Raw genomic sequence first — 22,214 nt, 5'->3', positions numbered from 1 at the left:
GGTTCAAAAAAAGGGCATGTACCATGTCTTGGGCCCTTAACACCTCTTGGACAAGTTTGTGAGCTTCCTTGAGTGCTTGGGTCGAGTGTTGTCCATCTTGGGGTCCTTGAATCTTCAATGAACTCTCTTTCATGTTTAAGGAACATAATGGGCTTGGATTCTCATCATCCTCCTTGGGTTGAGAAGGATTTGTCCTCAAATCTGGAAGTTTCCCATCTTCCAAGTATGGAGACAAGTCTCGAATGTTAAAAGTAGCCGATACATTACCAAATTCAAAGGGTAAATCGACTTTATATGCATTATCCTCAACTCTTCTAAGGACTTCAAAGGGACCATCGGCTTTAGGGGCTAATTTGCTTTTCCTCTTGGAAGGAAACCTTTCATTTCTCAAATGAACCCATACAAGGTCACCCAGTTGGAAAATGGTGGGTTTTCTATGTTTGTTGGCTCTCTTCCTATAGGCCTCATTGGACTTGGCTATTTGGGCCCTAATTGATTCATATAGCTTTTTCATAGACTTGGCCTTCTCCTTAGCATCAATGTTCGGTTGGATATCAAGGGGTAGGGCACTAAGTTTTATGGGAGTGATGGGATTAAGACCATAAAGATCTTCAAATGGAGAATGGTTAGTGGTATGTAACGCCGACACAGAGGTATGTAATTTAATTTATGTTTTTATAGCCCTTAGTTGATTTTTGTTAAAGTTATTGTAAGAGAATATGAAGAAAATGCCTTAAAACTTGCATTAAGGGTAAAATGGTCTTTTCACTCAAAATTAGTTGAAAAAGTGGGGAGTGAAAAGAGAGAGAATTTCATGTAAAATGCAATAAAATGAGGGCATTATGGTAATTGATTTAGGGACATAGATGAAATTTTCAAGAAAGTGTAAGGGCAAAATGGGAAAGTATGTTTATAAAATAAGATATTAAGGGTTTGAAACCCTTATTTCTCTCAAATTTTCACTCAATTTTCCAAGGATTTTTGANCTTTCGATGCCTTCTTGACGTGATGCTTCAACAAATTTTTGCTCTCTTTTAGGAGATGTTGACCAATAAGCAACACTCTCACGGATTCTTGCAATTACTTGTCCAATCACCGATAATCCATCTTGAACAATTAGATTTAGAACATGCGCACAACAACGCATATGAAACAATGAACCACATAGCATAAGTGAGGCACTTGGAAGTTCGTTCAAGATATCTTCAACAACTGCATCATTGGTGGAGCAGTTATCAAGTGTCAATGTCGATAACTTTCTATCAATATTCCACTCATAAAAGCAGTCCATCAATGCTGCAGCAAGCACATCTCTAGTATGTGGGCAAGGCACATATACAAATCTGCAACATTAATTATACATAAAAAATAATATTAATATAGCTACAAAAATTTGTATTAAAAAATAAGAATGATAAAACCTTAAAAGATAATACCTTATGAGTCGACTTTGGAAGACCTAGTTGTTATCGATAAAGTGTGCTGTGATCATCATATATCCTTTGTTTTGATTGCTGGCAGTCCACAAATCCGAAGTGATAGCAATCCTACTCCGGTTTTTGTTTAACAATTTCATTATCTTCTCTTTTTCTACATCATAAATCTTGAATATGTCTTTCTTAATAGTGTTTCTACTCATAACCTTAAACAACGGTTGCATGTTGTTACAAAATCTTCTAAACCCGTAATGATCAACCATGCTCAAAGGATATTCATGTAGAACAATCATCATTGCAAGGTCCTTCCTCGCCGACTCTTGATCAAGCTGATGCGAAGTTGAGGTCATTTGTGACTTTGAACTTGAATCCTCCCCCAGGGTCATCGACAGAATCTTCTGTGATACATCTCCATACTTTCACCTTGGACAGCTTTTATAATGTGAATGCAAGTGCCTTGTCCCATTTTTGGGACCACCAGCAAGTTGTTTACGACAATAGTTACACTCTGCTTTATCCTTGCCATCAACTAGGGGTGAGCGGTTTCGGGTACCCTCCATTTTTCAGGAGAACCAGAACCGAAACCGCACAGTGCAGGTTCCCAAAAAAAGGAACAGGAACTGGAACCACACAGTGCAGATTCTTCAATTCAAGGAACCGGAACCTAAAATGCAGGTTCCGGTTCCTTTCAGGGGTACCTTGTAAAAATCAATTACCCCCGTATTAGTTTAAAAAATGACAAAAATACCTTAAAAGTTTACAAATACACCCCTAACAAATATACTATTTGGGTTTAGGATTTAATTATAATGTAATATTATAATTAATTAAATTGTTAATCATTTAATTAAGTATTGTAATATTGTTTATAATAGAANAGAAAGAAAAGAAAAGAAAGGAAATAGAATAAGAAATAGAAAGAAGAAAGAAAATGCATTTTTATGCATTATTGCACATGCAGTTCATTCATGCATATTACCATGTATTCCATCATGGTTAAAAAGAATAGAAAGAATAGTAAGAAAGAAAGAACAAAGAGAAGGGAAGAACAAAGAGAATTAGGAAGAAAGAAAGAACAGTAAGAATTAGAAACAGAGAAAGAAAGGAGAAAGAACTAAGAACGAAAGAAAGAAGAAGAGAATTAAGTAAGGAAAGAACCAAAAAAGGAGAAGAGATAAGGGATTTACTTACTGAGCATTTTTGTGCTCACCCCGTTGTTTTTCCATGTTTTGCAAGAAATAGGTCAGCAGCGATCGGAAGGAAGTCGACAAGCGGAGAGAATTGGCATTACTGTCCACTATTGCTAAGTTTTTGTACTTGTTATTTTTGTATATGTGAAGAATTATATTTTATAAGTAAAGAAAAAATTTGGGCCCAACTATTTTTCATATGCTAAGTATGTATATTTTTATTGTATATGTTCTAAAGTATACTAGTAGAAATAAGTCATTACATGGTAGCACCAGGGAACGGATTATAGGCAAATTTGGCATGGGCTAACTTGTTGTCCCAATCTCTCAAACTCTTGCTCACCAAGGTCCTAAGGATGGTTTCTAAGGTTATATTGGTGACTTCGGTTTGACCATCAGTTTGGAGGTGATAGGAAGTGCTAAACAAAAGATTGGTTCCCAACCTACTCCATAAAGATCTCAAAAAAAGGCTAAGAAATTTAGTATCCCTATCCGACACTATACTCCTTGGCACACCATGGAACCTCACAATTTCTTTGAAGAATAATTCAATCACATGTGATGCATCATTGACAGGCTATTCGCAAGTGTACAAAATCGTACAAGTAATAAAGCTCGAGTAAACGAGTGTCAAATCCCAAGAGAACTACCTACCAATTACCAAACTAGTCTATTTTATTGCTATTTGACGAAACATAATTTTATGAATGAATTTAATGAAAAAGAAAACAAATTAAAAACTAAACAAAACCAGAATTTTATAAATACTTTGGTATAAAGATCAATATGGCTAAACCCTAGGGCACATATTTCACACCAATTTAATCCTATGTATTGACGATTATTACTAACTAATTAAGCTTATTCTAAAGACCAAACTCCCTAATATTCCCCTAACTTTCTCTCAAACAATTAATGAATTAACCCTTAAACAACAACCCAAAATATCTCTAAGTTGGATTTAGAAGCTAGAGATCATTAAGTTCTATGGAATTTACTAGAGCCTCATAGATCGTGGTAACCTATCTCTAGTATTCGCTCAATCTATGGTTTTATTACCTTAGACAAATCAGGTTTCATCTCTCGATCTCAACCCAACCCATGATATCATTCAACCCTCGGATCCTTAAGAATTGAAATCATTACACACAATAATAAAACTTAGAATTAATGCTCAATAAGAAATCAATAAAGATAATGTCAACACATATTCATAAATTGGGTACATCTTTAGCCCTAGAAAAGAGATTTAGTTCATAGTTGCAATAATAAAAACCATCATTGTATTCAATAACATGAGTTCAAGAAAGAAAAATATAAACACTTCTCTAATTGTTGAACAAGAACTTCAAGAATTCCGATCTCCAAAATAGTAGCCGTCCTTCTTCCTTCTCTCCACTCCTCCAAAACTACTTAAAGACCCTTATTTATAGTGCTAGGGTTTTCATCTTACTTAGGAAAAAGTTAAATGCCTCAACCCATTCAGATTCGGATTAGGATAATGCATTAGCCTAACAGGCCCGTGACCCATTGCCGCGGCGGTAAGAATAGTCACTGCGATGATCATTCTTTCTGTCCAATGAGTCCATTATCTTCAGAATTTGGCAAAGTCATCAACATGAATCTGTAGCTCTCTGAATAACCTTTCCAACGCCACTAGAATCGTCAAATTCCAATTTCTGCAGCTCAAGTTATGATAGAAAAATCGAAGCATGCTCATCTTGAAGGATTTCCAGATTTTACGTTGTATCTTCGACGTGTCACAACTTTCTCGTTTCAACTCTGATTCTTGTACCGTTTGTTCCTACGCGTCATGAATTCCATCGACATCATTCTTTTACCTTCAAATATCTGTTTGAACCTGAAAATACTCAAAATACTCCCGTGATCCCATAAAAGGTATTTATGAAAGAATTAATTCAAATTCCACAATTTAAACACATTTTTCCATAAATAATCCAATTAAATCACTAACAAAATATAGACTTTCAAGCTCTTATCACAACCCCGAACCAGTTTTTTGCTAGTCCCTAGCAAACTAAGCGGTAAAATAAGTCTCTAAGCTTGAAAATAAAACAACCAATTAAAAACCTATATCTAAACTATCCTAAATCACTTTCGTAGATTGACACGATTGCATTTAGCATATGCAACAAGCCTTTAAACCCCTAGGTGGCCCTAGTTGGACGAGTTGTTTAGGCTAGGGTATGAGTTCATGAAGGAACGACAAGAGAAATTAACAAAAATAAATTAAGAGACTTAATTTTTATTCATTCTTATTACTAACAAACACAACACTTCCCTTTTTCACTTAGTATCTTCCCAACCTTTATCTAGCTCTTTCTTTTTGACAGTAATATCAACCCATTTGCATAATTCCCAATCTTTACAAAGCTTTTCATTTCCCACTTTTCTTTCCCTTCTGATTTTTTTTTTTTTTAAAGATAATACTTATAACAAGAAGAAAATAGAAAACACACACACAACCCCACTGATCTTACAAGCACTCCACAACACCCAACCAATCTCTTCGCATAAACCTGGGTTGTGGCAAAACTACACATCCTCACCAAAACTCGTACTAAGTTTGAATAACAATTAAGTCTCTTAAGGATAAAATGGGTAAGAATGTGCTATAGGCTCATAATCAGGGTAGGGTAAAAATTAAGTTCAAAGAAAGAAAAACAAGGCTAAATTGTGTTTAAAAAGCTCGAAGGGTTAACTAGCGATGACAATAAAGAGGGTCGGCTTGAAAGGCTCAATCGGTCCAAAAACAGCCTAAATCATTTCCTAAGTGCTGTGAACTCTAGGATTTCGCCTTGAGTGGTTGTCAAATGAGTTCTAGAATTTGTTGAGATCACAACAATGTTCATGAAAAATTCACACATAAAACTTCTCTAAGTAGGTAAACTGAACCACTTTCAATCCACACATCACTAGGGTCTCACACTAAATGTCATTAAAATTCACAAACATCCATAATTAAAGGCAAAAATTAATGTCCTCCATTAGTTACATGTTATTGCAATTACATTCCTATCATAGACATATGAATTCATCCAAGAGAAAAACTCACAACATAAAAACAAAAGAAAAAAAGCTGCTCTCTAAATCCATATCCATAAAACAAAATTCTGCTCAAAGTAAATTCCTAGCCCCAACCATAAAGTCGACATTGTAAAAAAAAAAAAAAAAAAAAAAAAAAAAAAAAAACGTTACCGCATTCCTCAATGTAAGAAGGTTGTCCAATTCGTATGCGCCAAATGTGTTCTATAAAAAAACACACTAAACGGACCTTGTCGGCCATCATTGTTATGCAAAAAAAAATAATTAATGGATACAAAGAGCATTAACAATAAAGATGGAATAACAGTTCACAATGACTTAATGAACAAACAGTAACAAAATGCAAGTACACATGAAAAAAAAACAAACTACACTGACAACAAAAACACAACTGAAAATTTTAGGGCTCCAACAGTTGCACACTCTTTACTCCTCCATACTGTCCTCAGAATCATCATCAGGAGCATCGCCTTGCTCCTCATCCGCTGGGTACATAAAATCAGTTCATTCACACCCAGACGCTGCTATTCCAGATGACCAAGTTGCAATCTTTGCATCTCATATTGCACTCTCATTTGCCCACTCATCCATGTCATCCAGGCTTCTTAGCGATTCTGTTGCTTTCTCAACTTATCAATGTCTTCATTCAACTTCGATAATTGATCTCTTTGGGATAGCTTCGTCGATGAAGAGGCTTTGGTCTTGGATACTACCACTCTGCCCCCACTGGTGAGATTTTGCATAAATTGCATTGTAAGATGTACTCCTTACGGGATTAAAACTTCTTTAGAATTCAAAGGCACTTGAGCTTGCTTACACAATTCAGTAATCAGTTAAGGGAAGTAAAAACAAGTCTTGTTACGCTTTGCTGAATGGGTAATCTCTTGAAAAATAATCTCACCCACATTCATCCTCATTTTGTGGTGGATAGCATACATCAAAATTGCCCTAGCTTTGCTAAAAGTGCTCATGTGCTTTGAGGAAATCAATCTAGAGCAAACAAAATATAACCACATGCGCGAAATTGAGTCCAAAAACTTACTTTCAAAACGGATGTGTTCCCTAGCCACAATAAACCATGTAGCTTTCCCTTCTATCAGAAAATTAATCATTGCGTCATAATCCACTTCTTGCTTGTATGCGGCATAAGCATCCTCATCTATCTCAACTTGCGGCAGCCCATAAAATTGATTAATAGCGGTTGCAGTAAATACTACTTCTTTACCTCTTACCATTGTCCTCCCGTCAATGCTATCAGGAACGTTGGCATAGAACTCTTTTACTACAGAGGCAACAACAGGAGCCGGGGGTTCTTTGCAAAATATCTGCCAACCTAGAGCTTGAATTACATCAGTGATTCCCCCAAAATCTTTTGTAAACACCAGCCCTCTTTCTTCAATAAATCCACCTAGTTTCTTTGCAAAATTCTCATATCTCTCCTGGGCAGCTTGACTAACAAACCAGACATCATGAGAGGCCTACCCTTTTCCTTTTTCTCTCCTATCACTGTTTGGCTTTCTTTTGGGTGTCATTATAACTCTTTCCCACTCAACCAATACCAACAATTAACTCAATTTCAACACCCAACGAAAATCACTACAAACTCCCACAAAATTACAACTTCTCTTATTCAATCAAAGCAACAATCACGAAAATCACCACAAACTCCCACGAAATTCAAATCAATTTCTCCCAATCTTCAACAACCAACGAAAATCACCACACACTCCTACGCAATTCAAATCAATTGATTCCAATCTTCAACAATCAAAATTACAATGCAAAATGGGTGAGAAACACTTACTTGAAGATGATTTTGTCCAAATGTGCCTTGAATTGCTATGAATTATCTCAATTTTCAAAAACCCCCAAATTTTCTTTTTGGAATCCTAACTTTGATTTTGTTTTGAAAATCCCACTTACTCCCTTTGATTTGTGAAATGTGATGTGAAATTGAGTGTGTTAGTGAGCAATGGAGTATAAATTAAAGATGGGTTGAAGGAATTATGAAGAAGGGAAAAAGGAATTGGTGAGGAGAAAAATTGTGGAAGTGAAAAAAGATGTAATGAAAATTTTGTTAAGGAAAAGAAAGTCAGTCTGATATAAATGTGATATCGCGCTTGGAGTTGTGCGATCGCTGCGGCGATTGTGCATTTCATCTTGGATGTGCACTGGAATAACGCTCGCTGCAGCGATATCTTCGTTGCTGCGGTGAGTGTGATTAAAAACCAATCCCTTCTGTTCGTGGGCGAAACTCACGCTCGCTACAGCGATGGTTTGTATCGCCATGGCGAGCGTGATGTTGAAGTGTTTATATTTTTCCTGAATGTGTTTTTCCCATAACCTGACAAAGAAAATCAAAACATCTGAATTAATGAACTAAGAATAACGCAAAATCATAACACACACACAAAAAAAAAAAAATACTAAAAATAATAAGATACAAATAAAAATAAATAAATAAAAACCAAACGGAATCAAAATCTTGGGTTGCCTCCCTAAAAGCGCTCGTTTCTATCGTCAATGAGGATTTTGAAGAAAAATTGAAACCCTCTCGTCTTCATTCCCATTCTCAATATAAGGTTTCAATCTTTGGCCGTTAACTTTGAATGTTCCCTTCGTCGGGTGGTGAAGCTCTATCGCCCCATGCGAAAACATGCGATGAATTATGAACGGGCCAGACCATCTTGAGCGCAATTTTCCAAGGAAAAGTCGTAGTCTTGAGTTAAACAACAACACTTTGTTGCCCTCCTTGAATTCCTTGTTCATGATATGTTTGTCGTGCCACTGCTTAGTCTTTTCTTTGTAGATTCAGGCATTCTCATATGCAGTATTGCGAAACTCTTCCATCTCATTGAGTTGCAGTAATCATTTTGCTCCTACGGCTTCTATATCAAAGTTCAGAAATTTCATTGCCCAATATGACCTGCGTTCTAACTCTACTGGCAAGTGACAAGTTTTTCCATAAACCATCCTATAAGGCGACATTCCTATTAGTGTTTTGAAGGCCGTCCTATATGCCCATATGCATCATTAAGCTTGGTTGCCCAATCCTTTCGAGAGGTGCTTACTGTCTTTTCCAAGATTCGTTTCAACTCCCTATTGGATACTTCTACTTGGCCACTAGTTTGAGGGTGATATGGGGTAGCAACTCGATGTGTAACCCCATACTTACTTAACAATGTTGCGAATTGGCGATTGCAAAAGTGAGAACCATCATCACTGATAATGGCCCTTGGCATGCCAAACCTTGGAAAGATATTCTTCTTCACGAACTTGATAACTATGCGAGCATTGTTTGTTGGCAATGCAGCAGCTTCCACCCACTTTGAAATATAATCTACAGCAACCAAAATAAAACGGTTAGAAAACAAGGAAGGAAAAGGTCCCAAAAATCTATTCCCCACACATCAAACAATTCTACTTCTAGGATATTATTTAAAGGCATGGCATTTCTCTAAGATATGTTCCCAACCCGTTGACACTCATCACAACTCATAACAAAATGAAAATCATCTTTAAAAAGAGTTGGCCAGAAAAATCCTGATTGAAGAACTTTAACGGCGGTCTTTGTCGAACCAAAATGACCACCAACTTCCATCGAATGACAATGACGAAGAATATTCGTCATCTCTTCTTCTGGCACACATCTTCTTATCATTTGGTCGGTGCAATGCTTGTACAAAAATGGATCCTCCCAAAAGTAGTACTTTAAATCTGCAAAAAATTTATTTCGTCTTTGGAAGTTCATTCCAGGAGGCAATACTTTCTGTGCCAAATAGTTAGCAATATCTGCAAACCACGACCCTTCTTGAATAGCAAACAATTGCTCATCCGGGAAGTATTTGTTGATTGGTTTTTCTTCCTTTCGAACTTCTTCATTGGACTCTAATCGGGATAAATGGTCAGCCACTTGATTTTCTGTTCCTTTCTTGTCCTTAATCTCCAAGTCAAATTCTTGTAAAAGCAATACCCATCGCAATAATCTTGGCTTGGAATCTTGTTTTGCTAGGAGGTACTTCAATACAGCATGGTTTGTGTACACAATAACCTTGGTACCTAGCAAATAAGAACGAAATTTATCAATAGAGAATAGTACTGTAAAAATTCTTTTTCAGTAGTAGCATAATTTAACTGTGGTCCCGTTAAAGTCTTGCTGGCATAAAGCGTAATCACTCGCATCACACATGAGTTCAAAAGGTAGTTCCCAATCGGGTGCAACAATAATAAGAGCAGAAATTAATTTTACTTTTAAACACTTAAATGCATCTAAACACTCTTAACTAAAATTAAAAGGAACATCCTTAGCTAATAAATCACAGAGAGGTTTAGAGATTTTAGAGAAATCCTATATGAATCTCCTATAAAAACCCGTATGCCCAAGGAAACTTCTGACAGCCTTCACTGAATTTGGAGGTGGTAGTTTGTCAATGACTTCAATCTTCGCTCGATCCATCTCAATTCCATTCGCGGATATCCGATGACCTAACACAATCCCATCTCGTACCATGAAATGACACTTTTCCCAATTTAACACCAGGTTAGTGTCAATACATCTCTGCAAAACATTAGATAAGTTAGTCAAACAATCATCAAAAGAATCTCCAAAAATAGAAAAATCGTCCATGAAAACTTCAATGGACTTCTCAACCATATAAGAGAATACTGAGATCATGCAACGTTGAAAAGTTGCAGGAGCGTTGCACAAGCCAAAAGGCATTCTTCGATAGGCAAATATTCCGTATGGGCACATGAAAGTCATTTTCTCTTAATCTTCTGGTTCTATAGCAATTTGATTGTAGCCTGAATATCTGTCTGGGAAACAATAGAACATATGGCCAACTAACCTCTCCAACATTTGATCAATGAATGGCAATGGAAAATGGTCCTTATGAGTCGCGAAATTCAGTTTGCGATAGTCAATACATACTCTCCTTCCCGTGACTGTTCGTGTTGGAATCAGCTCATTATTATCATTACGGACCACTGCCATTCCTCCCTTCTTTGGCACTACTTGGACTGGACTTACCTATGCACTATCCAAAATTGGATATATAATTCCTGCATCTAAGAGCTTCAATACCTCATTCTTGACCATTTCTTGCATTGATGGATTCAATCTTCTTTGTGTTTGGACAGTAGGCTTATAACTTCCCTCCATCAGGATCTTGTGCGTGCAAATTGAAGGACTGATACCTTTTATATCTGCAATTGTCCATCCAATGGCCTTCTTGTATTTTCTCAATATGTGTAGCAACTTTTCTTTCTCTACAACACTCAAAGAAGCATTAATAATGACTGGAAAAAATTTACCCTCTTACCTTAAATGAGATGGTAGTTGCTTGAGCTCAAGTGTAGGTACCTTTGTGATTGGTAAAGTGGATTGGGACACCACAACTCCAATTTCTCTGATTGATTTAGCTTCAGGACGAACCAAGGGTGGTAGAGAATTTGAATATCTAAAACACTCTCTTATCTCTTCACTATTAACTTCATCCTTATGATCTCTAGAATTCATCAAACAATTCTCTAAAGGAAAATGGGGTAGCTTTCTTCAAAATTCTGCTCCACTATGGTGTCAAAAACATCAATCTTAAAACATGAGTCTAATTCAGATGGACGCTTCATAGATTCAAAAACATCAAATTCTACTTGCTCATCTTCTTCCCTTAAGATTAATTTCCCTTGGTGGACATCTATCAATGTTCTACTGGTGGCTAGAAAAGGTCGTCCTAAATTTAAAGGTATTTCCCTATCTTCCTCCATGTCTAACACTATAAAATCTACTGGAAAAATCAGTTCGTCTATCTTAATCAAGACGTCTTCTACCACCCCCCTAGGATATGCTATCGATCGATCAGCTAATTGGAGTGACATGGTGGTTGGCTTCACTTCTCCTAATCCAAGCTTCCTGTAAATGGAAAACGACATTAAATTTATACTTGCCCCTAAATTACATAAAACCTTATTAAAATAACAACTACCAATAATACAAGGGATAGTAAAACTCCCTGGATCTCGTAGTTCAGGTGGTAGTTTCTTTTGAATCAGCACGCTGCATTCCTCTGTTAACATAACTTTCTCATATTCCTCAAATTTTCTCTTGTGCGTGAGGATCTCCTACAAAAACTTTGCATATTTCGGCATCTGTTCTAGCATATCAACAAAAGGGATATTAATATGTAAACTTCGAAACATATCAATAAACATACCGAATTGCTTATCAAGCTTTTGATTCTTCAACCGTTGTGGGTATGGAAGGGTTGCTTGGCTCGAAGAAAGTTTCTACTCAGATGCACACTCGCCGCTGCCACCAGTATCATCGCCGCGGCGATTGTCTTTCTTGCTGACGAGCTTCTCCATATTTTCACGATTGTTATGGCAATGAATTTCATCGCCACAGTGATCGGTCTTCTGCTCTTCCCTCAAATCTTTCTCTTGTTCTTGCTTCTGTTTTTCACCCTCTGCATTTTCCAGAATTCGTCCACTCCTCAAGGTGATTGCATGCACTTGTTCCTTGAGGTTCTTCTCTGTATCGCTCGGCAAAACTCCTTGAACTCTTCCTACTAATATGTTATGAATTTTCCTAATTTGAGTCTCAAGGTTCCCAATAGAGGCTGATTAATTTTTGACAAGGATGGCAGTCTTCTCAAAACTCTTGCTTGTCTATTCAATGAACTTGGTAAACACATTCTCTAAGTTAGATTTTGGCTCTTGAGTTTGAAAAACAGGAGGTTGTTTTTGCTCATTGTTGTTGCTTCATGAAAAGTTCGGGTGTTTCCTCCATGCTGGATTGTATGTGTTGGAATATGGATTCCCTTGCCCCCTTTGAAAATTATTGACATAGTTGGCTTGTTCAGGTTGAGCAACGGGTTCCCTTCTTGACAATCCTTGGATGAATGATTTCCTGCACAAAGGTCACATGTTAGAGAAGAAGATTCAATTGCATTTATTTTTAACACATTACCTAATTGCTTCTGGATGTTTGAAAGTTGAGCAGCCAATGCAGTGTAGCTGTCAACTTCGTGCACTCCCGCTGATTTCCTTGTTGAAGTTCTCTCTGAAGTCCTCATATAGTTATTGTTCGCCATCACCTCAATCAAATTGTATGTTTCCTCTGGTGTTTTATTGTTCAAGGCTCCCCCACTTGCAGCATCAATCATAGCTTGAATAGTTGGTAACAACCCTTGGTAGAACGTTTACACTTGCGACCAGATTGGTAAACCATGGTGAGGGCACCTCCATAAGAGATCCTTATACCTTTCCCATGCTTCATACAATGACTTCGAATCTTATTGGTAAAAGTTGATAATCTCACTCCTCAGCTTGACAGACTTGGCAGGTGGAAAATATTTAGTGAGGAATGCTTGAGCTAACTCGTTCCATGTTGTGATGCTCCCAGATGGCAAAGAAATCAACTAAGCCCTGGCTTTTAGAATGGGAAAAGCCTTAGCCTAATAGCTTCATCGGATACTCTATTATGCCTGAATGTGTCGCATAACTCCAGAAAGTTTGCGATATGCAGGTCGGGATTATCATTAGGTAACCCCGCGAATTGGACCGATTGCTAAATCATTTGAATAATTGTTGCTTGATCTCAAAATTATTCGCTTGAACTGGTGGTCTCCTAATGCTAGAATAGCACTCATTAATAGTAGGACTAGAGTAGTCCTTCAATGCTTTTTGAACCACTGCTGCTCCACCCATTGCATTTCCTCCTAAGGTATTCTCATTCTCATTCTCTTGATTTCCCATATTGGGATTCACAATTCCTGTGTTAGCCATTGATTTTTCAAAGTCAGCTTGCTTCTTTTCTTTCCTCAATTGTTTAGCCGTTCTCTCAATCTCAAAATCTAGTGGATTAAGATCACCAACACCTCTTGAACGTAAACTCTCCAGATTCAAGCAAACAGCAACAAACAAAACAAACAAAAATAAAAATAAAAATTAATTTCTAAACAAAAACAAATCAAATCAAATTAGCAACTAAATATTTCGTATTGATATTGGTAAAACAAAATAGTTCCCCGGCAACGGCACCAAAAACTTGACAGGCTATTCGCAAGTGTACAAAATCGTGCAAGTAATAAAACTCGAGTAAACGAGTGTCGAATCCTAAGAGAACTACCTACCAAGTACCAAACTAGTCTATTTTATTGCTATTTGACGAAACAGAATTTTATGAATGAATTTAAGGAAAAAGAAAACAAATTAAAAACTAAACAAAACCAGAACTTTATAAATACTTTGTATAAAGATCAATATAGCTAAACCATAGGGCACAAATTTCACACCAATTTAATCCTATGTATTGACGATTATTACTAACCTAATTAAGCTTATTCTAAAGGCCAAACTCCCTAATATTCCCCTAACTTTCTCTCGAATAATTAGTGAATTAACCCTTAAACAACAACCCAAAATATCTCTAAGTTGGATTTAGAAGCTAAGAGATCATTAAGTTCTATGGAATTTACTAAAGCCTCATAGATCGCGGTAACCTATCTCTAGCGTTCGCTCAATCTATGGTTTTATTACCTTAGACAAATTAGGTTTCATCTCTCGATCTCAACCCAACCCATGATATCATTCAACCCTCAGATCCTTAAGAATTGAAATCATTACACACAATAATAAAACTTAGAATTAATGCTCAATAAGAAATCAATAAAGATAACGTCAACACATATTCATAAATTGGGCTACATCTTTAGCCCTAGAAAAGAGATTTAGTTCATAGTTGCAATAATAAAAACCATCATTGTATTCAATAACATGAGTTCAAGAAAGAAAAATATAAACACTTCTCTAATTGTTGAATGGGAACTTCAAGAATTCCGATCTCTAAAATAGTAGCTATCCTTCTTCCTTCTCTCCACTCTCCCAAAACAACTTAAAGACCCTTATTTATAGTCCTAGGGTTTTTATCTTACTTAGGAAAAATTTAAATGCCTCAACCCACCATTCAGATTCAGATTAGGATACTGCATTAGCCTAACAGGCCCGTGACCCATCGCTGCGGCGGTAAGAATAGTCGCTACAGTGATCATTCTTTCTATCCAATGAGTCCGTGATATTCAAAATTTGGTAAAGTCATCAACACAAACTTTGTATCTCTCTAAATAATCTTTCCAACGCCACAAGAATCATCAAATTCCAATTTCTACAGCTCAAGTTATGATAGAAACATCAAAGCATGCTCATCTTGAAGGATTTCCAGATTTTACATTGTATCTTCGACGTGTCACAACTTTCTCGTTTCAACTCCGATTCTTGTACTGTTTGTTCCTACGCGTCATGAATTCCATCGACATCATTCTTTTCCCTTCAAATATCTGTTTGAATCTGAAAATACTCAAAATACACATGTGATCCTGTAAAAGGTATTTATGAAAGAATTAATTCAAATTCCACAATTTAAACACATTTTTCCATAAATAATTCAATTAAATCACTAATAAAATATAGACTTTCAAGCTCTTATCAATCATTGGTTTTGTTACATGCAATAAAATGTGCCATCTTAGAGAATCTATCAACAACAATCATCATGGAATCTTTACCTCTTTGGGTTCTCGGTAATGAAGTCCATGCTTAAGTCTTCCAATGGTTGGCTAGGAATGGACAATGGAGTGTACATCCTCGGCTTGAAATGACTTTTAGTTCTATGACAAACCCCACATCTTGCCACTATGGATTGGACATCCCCAATCATCTTCGGCCAAAAGAAATGATCATTAAGAATCTCCAAGGTCTTGGTAACCCCAAAATGACCCGCAAGCACTCCTCCATGCACCTCACTCACAAGCAATTCTCTAAAACTTCCTTGAGGCATACATAACCTGTTTCTCTTGAACAAAAATCCCTCTTGAACCACATAATCTTCAAAACTCCCCTTTGAACACTTAGCCATGATTTTGGCCATTTGTTCATCTTCCTTGTAATGCTCATTCATTATGCTAAACCCAAGTACTCTTGCATCCAAAATAGAAAGGATGGAGTACCTTATTGACAATGCATCCGCCACTACATTAGTGCTCCCTTGTTTGTACTTGGACACAAATGAAAAGGATTGAAGGAATTCAACTCATTCGGCATGCCTTGAATTCAATTTATGCTGCCCATTAATAAACTTGAGCAGCTTGGTGATCCGAATGTAGCACAAATTTGTTTAGGCCTCAAATAATGACTCCACTGATCTAAGGCTCTAATAATTGCATAGAACTCCTTATCATAAGTGTTGTATCTCCTCCTAGAATCATTGAGCTTTTCACTAAAAATTGCTAATGGCCTTTTATCTTGAGTAAAGACTGCCCCAATTCCAACTCCACTAGCATCACACTCCACTTCAAACACCTTAGAGAAATCAGGTAGAGCTAGAATGTGTGCTTCAAAAAGCTTTTTTTTAATCACCTCAAAAGCATCTTTTACCTCCCTTGTCCACTCAAAATCCCCCTTCTTTAAACATTCGGTGATGGGTGACATTAGAGTACTAAAGTTGGATACAAATCTCCTATAAAATGAGGCTAAACTATGAAACTCCTTACTTCACTAATGGTTTTAGATTTGGGCCAACTCCTAATTGCATCTACCTTTGATTGATCAACATGATTCCCTCTCCCGAAACTACATAGCCTGGGAAGATTACCCTCTCCATGAAAAACTCACACTTCTCCATCTTTGCATACAATTTTTGTTTTCTCAACACTTCAAACATTTGCCTAAGATGGTTTCTATGTTCATCCTTATTATGGCTATACACCAATATATCATCAAAATAAACAACAACAAATTTTCCCAAAAAATGTTTAAGTACCTTACTCATCAATCTTATGAAGGTATTTGGTGCGTTGGAAAGGCCGAAGGGCATAACCATCCATTTAAAAAACCCTCATTTGGTCTTGAAGGTTTTTTCCACTCATCCCCTTCTCTCATTCAGATTTGATGGTACCCACTCCGCAAATCGATCTTAGAGAAGATGTAAGAACCATGCAACTCATCAAGCATGTCATCAAGCCTAGGTATGAGCTACCTATACTTGATTGTAATGTTGTTGATGGCCTTACTATCCACACACATCTGAAAACTCCCATCCTTTTTCAACACCAATAAAGCTAGAACTGAACAAAGACTAATGCTCTCCCTCACATACCCTTGACTAATTAGCTCATCCACTTGCCTTTACAACTCCTTGGACTCCGTTGGATTGCATCTATAGGCTAGTTTGTTTGGTAAGGGTGCTCTGAGTAGCAAATCAATGTGATGTTCTATTCCCCTCAAAGGTAGCAGCCCGAGTGGTAACTCCTTAGAAAAACATCCTCAAACTCTTGTAGTAACAGTTGGACTAGGGGATGGGGTGCACTCTCATTACTTTGTTTTCTCTTGGCAATAAGCAAAACCAGGATGTGTTTGTGTTTGTGTTTGGTGATGACCTTCTCTATTTGATTGCCATTAAGGAATAGGTTCTTTTGTGAGGTTTCGATTTTGAGTGGTGTAAGTGTGGGAAGTGTTTGATGGGGTGGTAAAGGGTTTAAGGTGATGGTTTTTTTGTTGAACCTAAAGGTGTAGGTGTTATTCCTTCCATCATGGACAACCTCCCTATCATATTGTCAAAGCCTCCCTAGCAACAAATTACAAGCATCCATTGGTATTACATCACACAACACTTCATCCACATATCTCTTGCCTATGGAAAAGGGAACTACAACTTGCTTGGTAACACTAATGGTGCTTCCATTGCTCAACCATTGTAATTTGTATGGGTGGCTATGATTTTGGGTGGAAAGCTTCAATTTCTCAATAAGGTTGGTGGAAGCTTCATTAGTACAACTTCTACTATCAACAATAATTGAACATACCTTTCATTTGACGATGCAATGGGTTTGGAACAAGTTTCCCCTTTGTGCTTCGGTAGAGCCAACTTGTGCATGTAAAACCCTCTTCAAAATCAATGCATCACTAACATCAGCTTCTTTAACAATCTCCTCACCATTCTCAGATTATTCCTCCTCACTCTCTTCTTCTTGGATGGCTTCTTCAATCTCTTGGATCTCTTTGATTGACATTATTCTCTTGTTGGGACAATTGGCTTGGAAGTGTCTATAGTTATGACATTTAAAACATTTATTGTCCTTCAAATCCCTTCGGGTGCCTCTTTGAGTCACAAATTGTGGCTTTTCCTTGGGTGCTTCATTCACTCTATCATTGTCCTTGTCTTTGTTAGAGTTGACATAGGGTTTGGAATAGGATGGGGATCCTTTGTAGGAGTTCTTGCCTTTGAAATATGGTTTTGGGGCTGGAAGTTTCAAACTTTGTAGTTGCTTCTCAATCTTGTTGGCTAACTTGCACACATCTCCCAAGGAATGGTAAGGTTGCAATTCCACCTTGTGAGCTATTTCTCCTTGTAAACCTCTCAAGAACCTAGTGATGGTTTGCTCCTTTTCCTTCGGAATATCACTTTTCATCATAAGGCCCTCAAACCCTTTTATATACTCCTCTACTTCCTATCCCCTTGCTTAAGATTGTACAAACTCAAGTAGAGATTCTTGTCAATCTTGCTTGTAATTATCGGACAAGAATCTCTTTTTCAACATCCTCTTCAATTTATCTCATGACCTTACTCTAGTCTTTCCCTCTCTTTTTCTTTTCTTTCTAGTGTTTTTTCTTTTCTTTCTAGTGTTTTCCCACCATAAGGAAGCATATCCCTTGAACTTTAGAATAACTACCTTACATTTCTTCTCATCTGAATACCCCTTAAACTCAAATACTCTCTCAATATCACTCAACCAATCAATGATAGCATTAGGGTCTAGACTACCTTCAAATTCAGGAAAATCTATTTTGATACCCCTATCATCATCAATTCCTCTCCTCCTAGGTGCCTCAGATTCACTAGAGGAAGCCTTAGTACCTCTTAAGTTTTCCATATATAATGGGGTCCTAATGATGGTTCTTTGGCGGTAGTGTGATCGACCTTCTCGTTGGGGCGGTTGTGGGGTTTCTTCAAGGGTGGATTTGGATTGGGATAGATTAGCAATGTCCTTAGACATGTTAACCATCAATTCTATCATGCTAGACATTTTCTTCTTTACATCATCAACTTCCTCTTGGATTTTTAGGTTGGCACACTCTCATGGTGGTAGGGGTGAAGTTGGGGAGGAAGTGGTCTTGTTTGCCATGAAAATTGGGTGAAGCTATTGTGAGCAGTAACTTCGGGTGAAAAATGTCACTTTGGAATAGTGAAATAATGTTATTTGAGGTATGAAGGGTGAGAGGATGAAATTTGCATAATTTGGTTTTGGGAAATAGTAATCTGTGAATAGTAATATGTAAGGTTAATAAATGGTGTTTATGTAGATGGTTAGTGTTTAGGGCTTTTTGATTGAAATGTGATTGGTTTTGGTTGAATTTGGATGGAACTGGTTAGGTTTTGATGAGGTGTTAAGTTGGTGGTTAGGGTTGGTACTTGGAATATTGTTTAATGAAAAAGAAAAATTTTGCACAAGAAATGGCAATTGGATGGCTTGTCCGAACTACACACACTTAACACTTCCTTACAAATTTTTTTTTTTTTATCAATCACAACTCCAATAATCACAAATTCAATCCACAACCATAGCTTTGATACCAAATTGATATGAATTTATGCAACCTCAATTCATATATCACCATACTTCAACTAATTTCAACTCAACCTAGGCTAGACTTCACTTGCAACACCCTAACACAATTCGGCTAACACTTTACAAGCACACACAACCATTGTAACACTTTAGAACAACACCTTTTATCAAGCCTCAATCAACACAAACTCATTCCACTTTGATATGCACAACACAAACTCGGAACACAACAAAAGAAACCAACCCGAAATGTGAGATAAATGTTAACCAAGTGAGATTAACTTACAAGATAGATGACCAATGATCAGTCAAGTCTAAAAGAACTCCACCAGCTTGAAGGATCAATCCACCACCAAGTTTGGCCGAACCTGGGTAAAGGAACTCAAGAGAAAACAATTCTCCAAGGCAAAATACTATTCATGCAATATTCAATGTCTACCTCATATTATGATAGAGTGGCCTTTAAATAGGCTTTACAAAATAAGGGAATTACCCTAGCAAAATTACATGAAAATTACAACAAAATATTACACAAAAATATTAAGGGATAATTCCCCACCATACAATATCAAAAGTGCAAGCCATACTCACTTAATGTCATGGACAACCTTTCCTTAAATTAAGGATCTATGTCTCTAATCACAATTTTCCTGAATTTCCTTTAGCATTTGAACCAAATAGCATTCACAACTTGGGCTTTGACCAATGAAGCTTCTTCCCACTTGATCTCCATGGCTTGGGCTACAAAAAAGGGCTTGTGCCATGTCTTGGGCCCTTAACACCTCTTGGACAAGTTTGTAAGCTTAAGTGCTTGGGCCGAGTTTGTCCATCTTGAAGTCCTTGAATCTTTAATGAACTCTCTTGCATGTTTAAAGAACATGATGGGCTTGGATTCTCATCATCCTCACCGGGTTGAGAAGGATTTGTCCTCAAATCCAAAAGTTCCCCATCTTCCAAGTATGAAGACAAGTCTCCGATGTTAAAAGTAGCTGAGACATTACCAAATTTAAAGGGTAAATCGACTTTATATGCATTATCCCCAACTCTTCTAAAGACTTCAAAGGGACCAACGGCTTTAGGGGCCAATTTGCTTTTCCTCTTGGAAGGAAACCTCCCTTTCTCAAATGAACTCATACAAGGTCACCCAGTTGGAAAATATTGCCGATACCACTGGGACATCAGACACAATGCCAACGAGTGACAGACTTTGAAGGATGCCATTGAAGACCATATACGAAGGGGCTACCTAAAGGAATTTGTTAAGGAGGCACTAGCTCGCGAATATTAACTAGGTTTGACAAGCTCTGGCCAATGCCAACAATGATATTCCAGTGGGTATGATCTACAGGGGTCCTGACATAGCGGGAAGCTCAAGGCACACCTACGAGCAATATGCTTGCAAGGCCAAAACAGATTCGGTCCCTTGGATAATGAGCTACGAACAAAAGCTGCCAAAGTGGCCCAAACTAGAAAATCAGGTGGTAGGATTCACTATTGAAGAAGACGAAAAATTCCCTCGCCATAATCATGATGCGATCGTAATCGTAGCCAGGATTGGTAATGCCAAAGTGCTAAGGGTGATGGTTGATAATGGAAGTATAGCAAACATCATCTTCTCGGAAGCTTTTTCGAGAGATGAGGTTCATGGAGTAGGACTTAAGGGCGTGTCCTTAGCCATTCTATAGATTTACGGAGGACAGCCTGGTCTCCAAGGGAACGATCGACCTTCCCGTGACTTTAAGGGCAAAACCTAAAATCAGGATAGTAATGGTTGAATTCTTAGTGGTAGACTGCCCAACCACATACAACATCAACCTCGGAAGACTGATCTTAGATGATTTGAGCGCAGTCACATCAGTGCACTGCCAAGCAATGAGGTTCTTGACTCCCGGGGGAGTTGCGACAATTAGAAGTTGCAGAAAAGAATCTCAAAAATGTTACAACTGGGCCATAAATGTTTCACTAAAATGGCCGCTCCCAAGGACAATGGTTATTACAGAATCTGAGTCGCATCCTAGACCTCTCAAGGATACCATAAATCCTCGTATCCATAGAGAAGAGCCCGCAGTAGGGCCGACAGAAGAGTTGCGAGAAATATGTGTTAGCGAGGAAGATCCAACTCGCATACTAAAGGTCGGCAGCAGCCTGAACAAAGGAATGACTGATAATCTAGTGAGTTTTCTGAAGAAAAACCTCGACATGTTCGCATGGGTGCATGTAGATATGCTGGGGATCAGCCCCAAAGTAATGTGTCATAGGTTGAACATCAACCCAAAAGCTTGGTCAATAAGACAGAAAAGGTCTATGGATGCAGAATGTTCTAAAGCGCATAAAGATGAAGTTGACAAACTTCTGAACATCAACTTCATCAGAGAAGTGAAGTACCCAGAATGGCTCGCCAACCTAATCTTGGTTACGAAGTCAAATGGCAAGTGGTGGACTTGCATCGACTTCACAAATTTGAATAAAGTCTGTCCCAAAGACAGCTTTTCATTGCCACAGATCAACCAGTTAGTAGATGCGATGATTGGAAATGTACTACTCAACTTCATGGATGCATACTCAGGATATAACCAAATCCCGATGTATCAACCCGATAAAGAGCATACCTCCTTTATTACTGACCATAGGATTTATTGTTACAAGATTATGTCATTTGGCCTGAAGAATGTTAAGGCGACCTACTAGCGCTTGGTGAACAAGATGTTGGCTGACCAAATTGGCAAAACTATGGATGTGTATATCGACGGCATGCTCGTGAAATCAAAGGTTACTGAAAGCCACATTGAACATTTGGGAGCAAATACAAAATGAAGCTCAATCCTTTAAAATGTGCTTTCAGAGTAAGTACGGGAAAATTCTTAGAGTTCCTTGTAAATCAAGGAGGTGTTGAAGCCAAC

At 37.6% G+C, this 22,214-nt stretch overlaps 1 protein-coding gene and 1 non-coding gene across 2 annotated transcripts; both read left to right on the top strand.

The window, feature by feature from the left end:
* The first annotated feature begins 12,913 nt into the window (after window positions 1-12,913).
* Window positions 12,914-13,020, top strand: LOC116119136. Its single transcript, XR_004126325.1, has one exon. It is a non-coding gene; the product is annotated as a small nucleolar RNA R71 (small nucleolar RNA).
* Window positions 13,021-21,081: 8,061 nt separating this feature from the next.
* LOC116119106 lies at window positions 21,082-22,002 on the top strand. The gene has a single exon (XM_031405057.1). The coding sequence runs from the start codon at window positions 21,082-21,084 to the stop codon at window positions 22,000-22,002; it is 921 nt and encodes a 306-aa protein (XP_031260917.1).
* The last annotated feature ends 212 nt before the right edge of the window (window positions 22,003-22,214 follow it).

Source organism: Pistacia vera, unplaced genomic scaffold, assembly GCF_008641045.1.
Source record: "Pistacia vera cultivar Batoury unplaced genomic scaffold, PisVer_v2 Contig873, whole genome shotgun sequence".
In the NCBI taxonomy this organism is placed as follows: domain Eukaryota; kingdom Viridiplantae; phylum Streptophyta; class Magnoliopsida; order Sapindales; family Anacardiaceae; genus Pistacia; species Pistacia vera.
Note: the sequence above shows the minus strand (reverse complement) of the source record. Positions and strands in the feature narration are given on the sequence as shown.